Below are 13,077 nucleotides of genomic sequence, written 5' to 3' on the forward strand. Positions count from 1 at the left end.
TGTGTGTGTATTGGATCATTTCAGAAGTTTTTTTACAGCGAGAAGTGAAGGTGTAACTCCATTGATCCTTAATTTCACTCCCTTTCTTATTGTGTAGGTACGTATGTACGTGTGTAGGTATGTATATTTGTGTGTGTATATGTATATATAAAGGTCCCCTGATCACTTTGGTACTCAGTCGACGTCGCTGTAATAATTTCAGCACAACTACCCCACGATTTACAAAGCCGATTATAAACCCCTTGAAAAAGTATGCATTTACTGTTTATATCGAACCATTTTCTCGATATTGAATCGGACATTCGGTAGTCGTCCCCTTTGCCCATTTCCTTGAAAAAAAGTTCCTGAATTTTGTCCCAAAAATTTCCTATTTTTTTATAGTTGGCTAAAAAAATAGAAAACATATTAGTAACCTTTAATATTCCGAACATAGATAAAAAAAAATATACTAAACACCACTTATAACACTCAGGGTCTTCCGAGACCATGCACCATGCCCGTGAAAGGGTCAACATAGTTGAGTTGTTTTTTAACACGAGAGTTGGTCGCGTCTTTCTTTTTGTCTGACCGTCCTCGTCCGGCTTTTTAAGATTTGTTCGAACCGGGTTGTCTTTGGCTAATCTTGAAGCACCGGATCAAGTTGCGTCTCCGGCACCGTCTCCTCTAGTGTTGGTGGGAAGTTCGGATGAGTCAGTGGGTTAAAAACAACGGGTGGTAGGCTGGCGGGCATACCTAAAAATTATATGTATGACAATATGTTAGGGTCAAAATTCATACCGGCCTGGAAGGTGGGGGTTGGTTGACTCGCTTGGGTGATGTTCGGTTGAGTCAGTTGAGTGGTGTTCGGTTGGGTGGTGTTCGGCCGTTGGTTGGTTGTAAGTTGACTAAAACCGAATCTAGAATGGTTGAATGGATTCATGGTGAATATAGAGTGGAATGTTATTTTGGTTTTGATTTTGATAGGAAATGAAAGAATGAGAAGATGTGTTTAGGAAAAATGGTATGTATGATATATATAAAGGATAATGAAGATTATAAATAAAATTGGTTTTTTTAAATAGCCGTAAACCAACGACATGTTTGACCAAAGTGGGGAAATCAAGGAGGAAGGAGTGAGATCGGCACTGTGTGTGAGCCCCACCCCCCCACCCCCTCTCTAAAGCGCCCATAGCGCTCCTGGGTCGGTGTTCCTGGCGCTACGGGGCGCCTTTAGGGTGGGAAGCGCCCCACTACGTTAGCTTCAAGTGAGAAATATAGTGGTAAAATTGATGGTTGACTTGTCAAATTGAGTTTTCCATCAAAAAATGAGAGTTTTCCGGTCAAATAGTTTTTCCAACAACATAAAATAACGGCGTTAGGTGTCTATTAAGTGTGCACCGCTGGGAACAAATATGTTAAAAGATGAGACCGTCATCAGCCATGTCATTATCTAAACTTGTTATTTACCAAAGTGAATAGTTAAGAGTTAGGGTTATTTCAAGTGGGAAACTTCGTACAATAGTTAGTAACCAAGTTTCAATAATTATTGGGTTCAGATCTTTTTTGCACAACCAAGTTTTAATATTGTACTAATTATATCACGATGCTGCTTTTAAACATTTTACTATCATCACTAGAGATGTTCATTCAAACCGGTTCCTGGAACCGAACCGGTGGACCCGAACCGGTTCCTACCCGTTTTTTTGTAGGAACCGGACCCTATCTGATTCAACCCGATGATCCGTGACCGGTTCTTGCATTTCTGAGTGGGGGCGGGTAGGAACCGGAACCGGTTCTGGAACCGAACCATCCGGAATCGGTTAGGAACCGGTTCTAGCCGTTGGATCGAATATAGCCGTTGGAAATCGTTTTTTTGGCCGTTTTTTGACCGTTGGGGTCAAAAATAGCCGTTTTTTGGCTCCCCCAAGCACCCCACTACTAGTATAAATAGGTATTTGGTGTCATGGGTTCATCACAACACTCAAAACGCAAACTCGAACGCAAAAAAATACAAAAAAAACGCTATTACAACGTTTTGAGTTCTCTAATCTCTTGTTTTCTCTTCTTCTATATTCATATTTGTTGTTATGGCTGCCTCACAATCATCGGTTGGTCAAGGTTCCAACGCCGAACCAAGTTTCGTTCGTATTGTACCTCATAATCGTAATCAAGAGATTTGCTGCAATTGGGATTTGGTTGAATTGAGTGACCATTCATTGAAGGCTCGGTGCAAGTTTTGTGGGACTTATTTAAACCCACTTTCGAATTCAAATTTGAAGAAACACATCGAAAAACCGTATTGCAAGGCGTTGAAAAAGAACGTCGATTCGCAACAAACGCAAATGGATAGTGAAGGCGGAATATTTACATACCAAATTGATCGAGTTCAAGATCGTATGGCGAAGTTTGTGATTCAAGAAGCTTTGCCGTTTAGCCACTTCGACAACCCTCGCTTAACCGCCATGATTCGAGATACGCTTCAACCACAATACACTCACGTAAGTCGTCATACTCTTAAACGTTATTGTTTAAAATTGTGGAAGAAGGCCAAAGAGGTACTAATTGCATATTTTGAAAATATAAATACGGGAATAAACTTAACTAGTGATGTTTGGTCGGCTCCACATGGTCTACCCGAATCTTATCTTTGTGTCACCGCTCATTGGGTAGACCCGTCATCGTGGGAAATGATGAAACGCACCATTGCTTTCGAACTCTTTAAGTATCCACATACGGGAGATAATTTGTTTGAAATTTTAGATTATGTTATAAAAACTTATAAACTAGAAAATAAAATATTTTCAATGGCATTTGATAACGCGTCGAATAATACATCGGCGGTTGATAAATTAAAATTAAAATATACGCCGATTTGCAATGGTGTAATTTTTCACTCAAGGTGTGTTGCACATATCATTAATTTAATCGTGCAAGACGGACTTGCTTCGGATGAGATTACATCGGTTATAAACGATTTTAGACTAATGATACTTGAAGTTTTTAAGAAAAGTAAAAAAAGACAAATGGAATATAGAAAATTTTGTAAAGATACGGGAAGAAAAGCTTTGGGAGCTAATTGGGATGTACGTCATCGATGGAATTCCACTTGCATAATGTTTCAAAATGCTTTGAAACAAAGAGAAACTTTACAAATATTTCATTCTAGTCTTGCCGAGAATGATTTGGCAATCCCCTTTTCAAATGAGAAATGGGAAATTATCAATGACTTATCGACTTTTCTTGAAGTTTTTAGAACATCAACTACGAAACTATCGGGAACGTATTATCCGACAAGTCCCTTGGTTCTTTCGGAGTTATTTTTAATCGTTAACAATCTTAAAGAATTTGAAAATAAAAGTCCAATGTTTTCAAACATCATATTACCAATGAAGTTTAAATTAAAAAATACTTTCTTGAATTGCCACCGGTTTTTACTTGTGCCGCCGCTTTAAACCCAATGTTAAATATTACGGGGGTTGAATGTGTGATAGACGAAATTTTTTCAGCCTTAGATATGCATGAAGTTGACCCAAACTTTTCAACAGAGGCAAAAAATGATTTTAACTTGAATTTTAAATTTATGTATGACTTTTATTTAATTAAATATGGGTCAAACATACGCATGCCTATGCCGGGGGGGTCTTCATCAAGTTCAAGTGCTACTAGAGTACGAGATCCCATGATTAGCCTTATGAACACCGTTCGCAACGTAACGGCTAAAAAACAAAGGGGTAACACCCCTTCAAGCGAACTAGGAAGGTATAGTGCAAATGATTACTCTACCGGTTTATCCGAAGAGGAATATGGCACTTTTGATGTTTTAGCTTGGTGGAAGGTAAAGGAAACCGAGTGTCCGATTCTTGCCACCATGGCCCGTGATTTACTAACCGTCCAAGCTTCTACGGTAGCTTCGGAATCCGCTTTTTCTCTTAGTGGCAGGGTAATATCGGTGAGAAGAACAAGACTAAATTCGGAGTCGGTGGAGATGTGCATTTGCTTAAAGGATCACTTGGACTCAATCGATCGTATTCAACACGTAACCACTCTCGAAGATAAAACACCACTTGATGTTCGAGTGCACGACGAACAAGAAGGCATTTCTACAAGTAATTCCGAGGAAGAAGTCGCCGCTCAATAATTACGACGAACAAGAAGGCTTTTCTAGAAATAATATGTCACAACTTTATATTTATAAGTTTAATGTTTTGTTAGTTTGTTTTTGAAGATTTTAAAACATGTAACCTTTTTTTTTTGAGCTTCTTAAAGTAAATAAAATGAATTTTATGTTAATTGTTTTGTTTATTTTTCATGCTATACAAATACGAATCGTAGTTTAGAATCCAAATCGCAAACGAAAAACGAAAAAAAAAAAGATTTTTTTACGCTGTAACCGGTTGGAACCGGTTACGGTACAGGAACCGGTTTAGGAACCGGTAAGAACCGGTTAGATAGGTTAGGGGTCCGAGGGTGGGAGAACCGGTTCGGTTCACTAACCGGTTCGAGCCTGGAACCGGTTTAAAAGGGGGTTTTGAATAAAGGAACCGGTTAGGAACCGGTTCCGGTTCCTAGTCCCAAACCGTTTTGAACATGGCTAATCATCACTATTGACGTCCCATTGATACTTTTCAACATTTTACCAATTGACCTTTGAAGATAACTGACTCCATGAGCTAGTAATTTATTTTATCTTCTGTGATAAACCTACTTTTCAACAAGTTATTTATTTCCCATAAGTCGCACTTTTAACTTATATATGGTTTAGACTCTCGAGTGCACCCTTAGTATTCAGAAACACAAACACCTTAGCATACACAACCAAACCAATTATTTAGCATCACTGAATCATAGATTCTCATGGTCCAAAACTTTTAAAATAAAATACAAGTCTTACCACCTCTCATAATAAGAATACAAAAACACCACAATTTTTGCACCAGATTCATTTCTATCTACAATAAATGTGTTCTACAAAACATGCCATAAAAAGTCATTTCAAGACAGCCCGGTATGTAGATCGAGACATGGGCCCACACCCACCCCAACAATAATGCATCAATCAGTTTCTGTTTTCCCTTTTAACTATCATCTAATACCTGTAACCTGAACCGGAACCAGGCGGTGCTGGCGGCAATCGGTTAGGCGTGCGGCGGCCCGTGGAGTTTAATCTTGACCCCGCTCCATCATCACCATTCTCATAAGGCCCATTGGCCCTGCGCCCGTGGCCGTTGGATCCAAATCTAGAGTCGAGGCTTGTGGGCCCGTTAGCAGCAGAATCAAAAGCGGATCTCCAATCACCTCCTGAAGATTCACCACTTCTTGGGCTTTCTGTTAATGTCAAGGTCGTAAAATATATTAGATTACTAGGAGTGTGCATGAAACTGAACAAACCGATCATGAACCGAAAAAAGAACCAAACCGAAACGAAAACCGACGGCTTGGTCTTATGTTTTCGTAAAAACCGAACTTCAGGTTCGGTTTTGGTTATGAGTGTAATAAAAACCAAAAAACAAACAGTGTTTATAAGTTCCCATTTATTTAATTTGAGTTTTAAATGATTTATAGGAGTTTAATAAATAGTGCAACCCAAATATTTCAGTCCAAATGTAACAAAATAATTAATTACTAAGAAAAAGATTTATCTTCAAATGCATTATTCGGACCGATTTTTTATTTTTATTTTTTTGCCTCAAAATTTTAAGCCCAAATGGCAAAACTGAAAAAATCAAAACCAAACCGGAATCAAACTAAAAACCCAAAAAACCTAAACCAGACATTTTAAAAACTCAAAAATTTCGGTTTTTGGTTCAGTTTGAGCTTAAAACGGACCCATGAGTAAATTTTACTACTAAGTCAACCAAAATAACCCGACCCGTTAACAGTTAAACATGATGATTATTATTATTACCTGCAGGGCTGTCGTTTGACATGCCTGTAGCAGCCGCTGCTCGGTTATCGTGAATGCTGAGCTGGCGGGTGAGTTTTGAGAGAAGAGAGGATTGCTTCTGTATTTTCTCTCTTTTTCTTTTAACATTACCATCTTCTTGAAGCAGTTCTTCAATCCTTGCAGTGCTTTGAGAACTTTGACAAAGGAAAAAAAAGTCAAAATAGGCAATAGAAAGACCCAAATAAATTATTGCAATATTAATTGACATTTGAAACCATGAACTAACCTTACAGAACTATAGAGTTTATTCAGCATGTCTTCTTTAGCTTTTTCTACTTGGCAAAGAACAACTGCCTGCATAACCACAGCATATACTCAAATCAAATAATGAATTTAAAAAAAAATCAGAATATGCTTTTGGTCCCGTGATCTGGCATGTTTAACTCTCGGTCCTAAAAGGAATCTTTTGGCATATCATGTGCCCCTCCAAAAGTGTTAAACAGGCAAAACCACAGGGACCAAAAGTGTAATTTACTAAAAAAATGTTTAAAATGATGAATAGAACACCTTCGGGACACTAGCTGCAAGGCTGTTGAGGACCGCTTCAACATAACCACGTACTTCTTGAGCCATCCAACGAAGATCTTCCTGTGGATCTACAGGTTTTCTAACCATTGTATCCTATGATAATATAAATAAATAATGTTTTAATTATAATTAGAAAAACAATATTATATCAATAATAATACAACAAAAGGTGGGTTAACTCACAAGAGAACCATCAGAATGAGTTTGTCGAATGGGTGGACCGTCAGGCTTGAGTTTGACTTCACCCCTTTTAGCACCCATCACAGCTCTTATTTTATTTAACCACTTGTAGGTTCCCTGGACGGATCGCACAAGATATATCGGTCTACTCAGGTGCGGAATCCCTGCGTAGATCGTTACGAGTATAGAACACAAACCAAACAAAAACACGAATAACCGAACACACGTTATATATTATAACTCAACCACGTGACGTAATATCACCGTTACAGACTCTCGTCCTCACGTTACAATGAACTCGAACTACTAAAACGAACTTAAACGACTAACTCTAAACCAAGCCTTAAGCTGGTATATAAATACACGACAACTTCGCCTGGCATGTTCAGGCGAAGTTGTCCATAACTTCGCTTGACTAACAAGTTCGCCTGTTAAGCGAACTTGTCAGTAACTTCGCTTAAACATACAAAACATAATTAAACATTACAGACTCGATTACAGACACTAGACTATGAACTACTGACATTATGCACCAACAGACTCCCCCTTGGCAGTAGCTTCATATCTTGATCTTTAAGCACTTGTCTTGTAATCTTCAATCTTGTATCTTCACGCATGCACTCCTTCTCTAACACAAACTGACACAACTCTTTGATACTTCCTCGCTTCGTCCTTCCAAGCAGGAATATAAAAGATTTTCTTCTCATTAAGCACCTTCAGATCAGCCTGCGATAAGTTTACCAAATGCATCGGATCGTAAACTCTTAGGAGCTCCTGTTCATCCTCGTCTTCCATCACCGCCTCTGCTGTCTCACAATCCACATACCACCACTTTAGGTCTTTAAGCACATCCTTGGGCATTAGCTTCATCGGTACTTCTTTAAGGCACCGGATCGGTTTATACTTCATGACCATCCAAGGTTTTCCATCAGCTCTCATACCTCTATCCTTGTCTTCAACAAGTTTTCCCTTCTGTGGTTTCAACAGCTCAAACTTCTTTTCTTTTATACTCTCTCTCCATACAATTTTCTCAATGACTCTAGCCATATTATCGTCATTTCGATTGATTAACCCCAATCTGGCTAAGTCTTTCACTTCACATTCCGGCAGTGTATTCAACGACCTTAACATTCTTTTAAAATACTGAACGCCGTCATATCGTTTAATCACAAAGAGCTTCAACTGCTTATCATAGATCCAGCAAATAATCCCTTTCTTCGCTTCGGCATAGCCTTTAATATTGTAACTCTTCTTAAACATTGTAGGGACCGCTGGTTTCTTCGTTTTGACGAACCACTGAGCATAGCCTTCCTTCCACCTAGGCTGCTCTTCCCATTCAGTCTCATCATTTTCCATCTCATTGGCTTTCTCAATATCTGGGATCTCGTATTCAACATTTTCTTCTACTATTTCACCTTCTTCAACATCTTCTTCAGTCACAATCTGTGCGCCAATCTTCTCAATCTCCTCAATAGGCAGCACATCATCATCAAACATCACATCATCTAATTCTTTCAAAGCATAAATATCATCATCTTCATTATCAACCATCACCACCTCATCACCACCAACTGCACCTGCAGACTCCCCCTGAGCTGTGGAAGTCCCAAGAGCTTGAGTAGTTCTTGGCAACTCACCACCTGCACCTTTCGATGCATTGGGATCATCGTCTCTATCATTTCTCTTCTTTGTCCTTAACTCGTCGCCTCTATAGCTTGTCTCCCCCTGAGATGCCAAGAACCCCTTCATAGCATCTATAATTCTCCCATGTTCAATCAGGAGGGACGACTGTAGTTGATTCTCTGCTACAAGGCGCTGAATAGCCTGGGTCTGGATAAAGTTTATCCTCGATTGCTCTGCCACGACCCGTTCAAGTGCAGCTATTCTCTCCGAGTCTGAGAGGGTTGCATCGAAATCAAACCTTATGTTAGATGTGTCTTGAGTATACTCAGCAGGGATCTCGAATGTAACCGGGACATCAGAAGCAGTTGTGGACGTAACCGCAGGTGGTATCGTGACCGACAACCCTGCAGTTGTATCGTAACCGCAGGTTATGTGTTCTCACCTCTCCAGTCATAATATGTTGAAGAAACTTGTCCTCAAATTCACGACAAAGCTCCAAAGCCAAAGCTCTTGTACCTTCAGAACTGGTGACCATTGATTCCCCAAGCCTTACCAACTCATCTTGCACAATTTGAGACTTACCCTGAAGCCTGTATAAAAAACACTTTTACTAACAAACTGATCTAAGACCACAATAAGCAATAGATAAAACAAAGTGTTCATCCATGAACGGCATAAAAACAACGATGTAACACAAAACTATTAAACAAGTAACGTAAGACCTGCTTGAAATGTCAAATATATATATGTTAACAAGAACCTTTTCCAACTCACTTGAGACAGAAAGTAGAATTTCTACATAGGTGACAAATTATATAAAGAAGAGAGTAGAATTTCTACATAGGTGACTACTTATATGAAGAATAGTAGCGTAATTAAATCTAGTTTAAATGGATTTCAAATCATCTTATATATATAGACATCATTATCTACAAGCTTGGTTTTATAAAGTGTGGCGCTCTGATGCATTTCGACCTCAAAAGCCAATGTGCAATGCACAAAAAAAGTCTATGTGCAATGCACAATGTGTGCGTGTCACGTATGTAAAGCGTCCATTATTATAAATATACTAAAAAACTTTTAAACACTAAATTTTATAGCATATATTCATCATCGCTGGCCAAATGTGTTCAATAAATGGAAAATTTGTTCAAACATTCAATTCCATTGCTCGATCATTGATCAGATTTGAAAACTCAAGATCACATCTAATCTGTTAAACTATTGGCCGGCTGCAAGACCAAATGACACATCAGATTGCATCAAGCCACATCAGCCGCATCGCACGCATATCATGGAATCAAATTGCATTGCTGCAGTTGATGCGATCTCATCACCGCATCATGTGCATTGCGCATTATGCGCTCTTAAGAAGCCAAATTTGAAACCAAGTCTAATGCACACATTTTAAAACCAAGTGTACAAGCATGTAAAACAATTAATAGTTTTCTTTTAAGTAGAAATTGAACGCATTATTTATCACATAAGTGATGCTGATGACTGACAAAAAGGTTTCAAATAATCAAAAAGGTTTCAAATGACTATCTTTTAAGTAGAAATTGAACGCATTATTTATCACATAAGTGATGCTGATGACTGACAAAAAGTAAACTATACAGCAATAAGTAGGAACACAAATGACTATCTTTGCAGTACATTTTGAAGAAAAATGTTTCAAATAATCAACTCATACCCGGATAAAAGACTTGGAAGCCTAACTTTCATTCGGCTACGGATTTGATGAGCAAGGGTTTCCACCAGGGCTAATCTACCAAGCTTGCTCTGAGGGACCCCTGTCAATATAGATTTCAAACTCTCACTTTCAGCCCGCCAAGCAGTCTCTAATGAGTTATCGGACCCCACACTTCCAGATTGTGCTGAAGTAATAGAAAATGATTGACCAATTAGAACAACCCATGGGATATCAGCTGCACTTCTTGGGCCTTGACCCATAAGAAGTGCCTGGACAGCAGCAAGAATCTTGGGATCTGAAGATGCTTGATCTACTTTACTGATGACACCAATGGTTCTTGTTGCTACAGTCAGCAAACAAAGATTACAACTTGAATACTATGACGGTGAAATAAAACTGAAACTATATTAAAAAACCCACATTCTGCATCATATTCCTTAGCATATCTGAGGGCTTTTGCAGAGGAAACTTCAGGTGCCTGAGCAGCAGGTATAACAACCAGTAGAACCGCATCATTGTGCTGAGCATACTCACTCTGAAAGAATTTTAAAAGATATATATATACATTTGAATTAATGTAACATAAAAAAGCAATGATGCGAGCAAAACAGCCAATTTCAAATCACTCACCAAAGAGTCATCAAGATTTCCCTTATCAACTCCAGGAAGATCAATCAATTTCAAAGGAGGAGCTGTAAACCATATGCTTGAGTTAGAAATCAATTCATCAAAGGATAAGTTACATTTAAGAAATGAAATTGTGAATATCTATTTATACTCACATGTACTTGTTTTAAGTTTCAAATATATTTCATCACGACTCTTGCTTGAAATTTTACTAAGCCTATCCTGTAATGAGTGACGAGGAGCACCTGCATTTATTATTCAATATCAATAAAATGAAACTCACATTTTGTATACAATTACAGAGCCACCAGTATCACATGAGGACTCACTTGCTGACACAGGTTGGGATTTACTATCAATCTGCAGTACAATTGATTTGGCGCTTAAGTTTTCGTCCCTCTTTAAGTCGATGCATATAGGCGCACGCGTTGCACCACCTTCACCAGTTGGCTGTTTGAATTGAGAATAAGGCCGAATACGAAGATCAGAATTAGTACATTTAAGCTCACACCTCCACATCATCAAAAATTGATATGGCAGATGACTCATATCTTGTTAATTTATTACAACATGTATATTTATCATAATAAACTGAATACTGAGGTCCAGACTAAAAAATAAAAAAGGAAGAAAAATAAAAAGCATACCAGTGCAGGATGCCCTATCAAACTGTTCAAAACTGCTGATTTTCCTGCACTCTGCACAATTGAAAGCCAATGATTAAAATCTAGCTACCATGCCCTAACTTAATGACAAAAAAACCTAAAGTCGGAAAAATCATAAGAAGTCTGCAAAATAGCGTAGAAACTGAAGAAACGTGGATCGACTCGCTGGTAGACGATCAACTTTCCTCGGGTTTGATTATGCTATTTCACCGATGGTTCTCTGGAATCTGGATTCTTCCACCTACAAAATGAACAGCACCGTAAACTTACCCCTCAGAAAGGGACAGAGGGGTCCTCTTTGGGGTAACCCTCCGGTGTGAGAATAAGAGTTTGTAGGAGAAGATAATAATTTGAGAGTAAGGAATTGGTGTGTATTGCTTAATATAGCTTAATATAGCATACCATGCGTGCCTCTCCTTGTGGAGTTGATGTGGTATTTATAGTGCTAGGGTTTCCAATGATTGGGCTCAAACCCAATTAGGGCATTTTTGGCCTCCTCCTATTGCTTTGCGCCACGTGTCCTTGGGATACCTGGTGCTCTTTCATTGATTATTCTCTGACCCAGGTATTTTACCTGACCCATGTGCAATCACGTGGTAGCACATGGGTTTTGCTGAGTTGTCCACCTTTCATTGGCAGCTGTCAACATCAGCATATTCTTATTCCTTAAAAAGATACCTTCTGGAAGGTTGTCTGACGTGCACAATCAAGGTTGTCCTTATCCTGATTTGGATAAGGACGAGGTTGATTATGTGCATGTGTGATATGCGCCTATCCTGAGGATGCGCGAGGTCTTCTCTTTATTCTTACGCGCAAATGTTTCATGCGCAGATGTGATATGCACAAGCATATGTAATATGCGCCACGCGCGGATGCGCCACGCGCAGATGTGATATGCGTGAGAATGTGATATGCGTCACGCGCAGATGTGATATGCGTGAGCATATATGGTGCGTGAGCATGTGATACGCGTGAGCATATGTGATGCGTGAGCATATGTGATGCCTGAGCATATGTGATGCATGAGCATATGTGATGCCTGAGCATGTGATGCATGAGCATATGTGATATGCGTGAGCATATGTGATATGCGCCAAGCGCATAGGTTTTGGCTTTGTGCCTTCATAATATCTTGATTTCAAGCCTCTTGTCTATATCTTGTGGGTTGACCCGCCTCGCTCGGTGTTGAGGCGGGTACATACCTCTTCAGAAACAAAATGACAAAACTCCTTTAATCCGTATAATAACTTAAGCTGAAAAACATAAGGCTTATAAAAATCAAGTACAAAAACTATAGCAAATACAACTTAACTCATCAGCAAACCATTAAATAGAGATCGAAACAAGAAATGCAATTCACACTGTAACAAGTATGGCGACGACTAACAATTCCTGATAACAGATTTACTATGACAAACAGGAAACCCTAGCTAACTCAGTTCCTGAAAGTCATCTCAATTAACATCGTTAAGCAGAGCCGCAGCCTGCCGCATCGAATCCGCAAGCTTCGTCAGTTCTTCAATCGCCTCCATTGGAATAGTAAACCCAATCGTGATCGCAGTAAACCCTAGGTTTTTGGTTTGGAGGAATTGGATCTACGGTGAGATTTGAAATTCAAATCGGTTGAGATCAAAATGTAAAAGTTATGTAACAACCGAAAGATGAATAGATGATGATATAAGGAATCAGTCAGTCACCACTACGGAAGAAGAATAATAATAATAATAATAATAATAATAATAATAATAATAATAGGTTTTAGTAAGTTTTTGAGTTTTAACAAGACTCTCTCTCAAGTGTGATTTAATTAGGTTTTTGTTAAATCCAAAATAGAAATC

The 13,077-nt window shown here is 38.8% G+C and overlaps 1 protein-coding gene across 1 annotated transcript; it reads right to left on the reverse strand.

Moving 5' to 3' along the window:
• Positions 1 to 4,786: 4,786 nt before the first annotated feature.
• Positions 4,787 to 12,771, reverse strand: LOC143605210 (dynamin-2B-like). Its single transcript, XM_077081417.1, has 13 exons — positions 12,703 to 12,771; positions 11,222 to 11,305; positions 10,904 to 11,024; positions 10,730 to 10,819; positions 10,578 to 10,639; positions 10,368 to 10,482; positions 9,948 to 10,290; positions 8,658 to 8,844; positions 6,635 to 6,748; positions 6,431 to 6,544; positions 6,150 to 6,217; positions 5,885 to 6,057; positions 4,787 to 5,304 (listed from the first exon to the last, which is right to left on the reverse strand). The coding sequence occupies exons 1-13, from the start codon at positions 12,769 to 12,771 to the stop codon at positions 5,066 to 5,068; spliced, it is 1,779 nt and encodes a 592-aa protein (XP_076937532.1). The 3' UTR covers positions 4,787 to 5,065.
• Between the last annotated feature and the right edge of the window lie 306 nt (positions 12,772 to 13,077).

The sequence above is a fragment of the Bidens hawaiensis genome, unplaced genomic scaffold, assembly GCF_021521415.1.
Source record: "Bidens hawaiensis isolate Kalapana, Puna unplaced genomic scaffold, B.hawaiensis_p1.1 tig00068664_1, whole genome shotgun sequence".
Lineage (NCBI taxonomy): Eukaryota > Viridiplantae > Streptophyta > Magnoliopsida > Asterales > Asteraceae > Bidens > Bidens hawaiensis.

What these genes read in the sequence shown, in the direction of transcription:
- LOC143605210 (XM_077081417.1), bottom strand. Translation starts at nt 12,771, where the DNA reads ATGGAGGCGATTGAAGAACTGACGAAGCTTGCGGATTCGATGCGGCAG. An exon ending in ATCCCAACCTGTGTCAGCAA is followed by an intron (nt 10,820 to 10,903) that starts GTGAGTCCTCAT and finishes TAATAAATGCAG; the next exon opens with GTGCTCCTCGTCACTCATTA. An exon ending in TAAGGAATATGATGCAGAAT is followed by an intron (nt 10,291 to 10,367) that starts GTGGGTTTTTTA and finishes TGCTGACTGTAG; the next exon opens with CAACAAGAACCATTGGTGTC.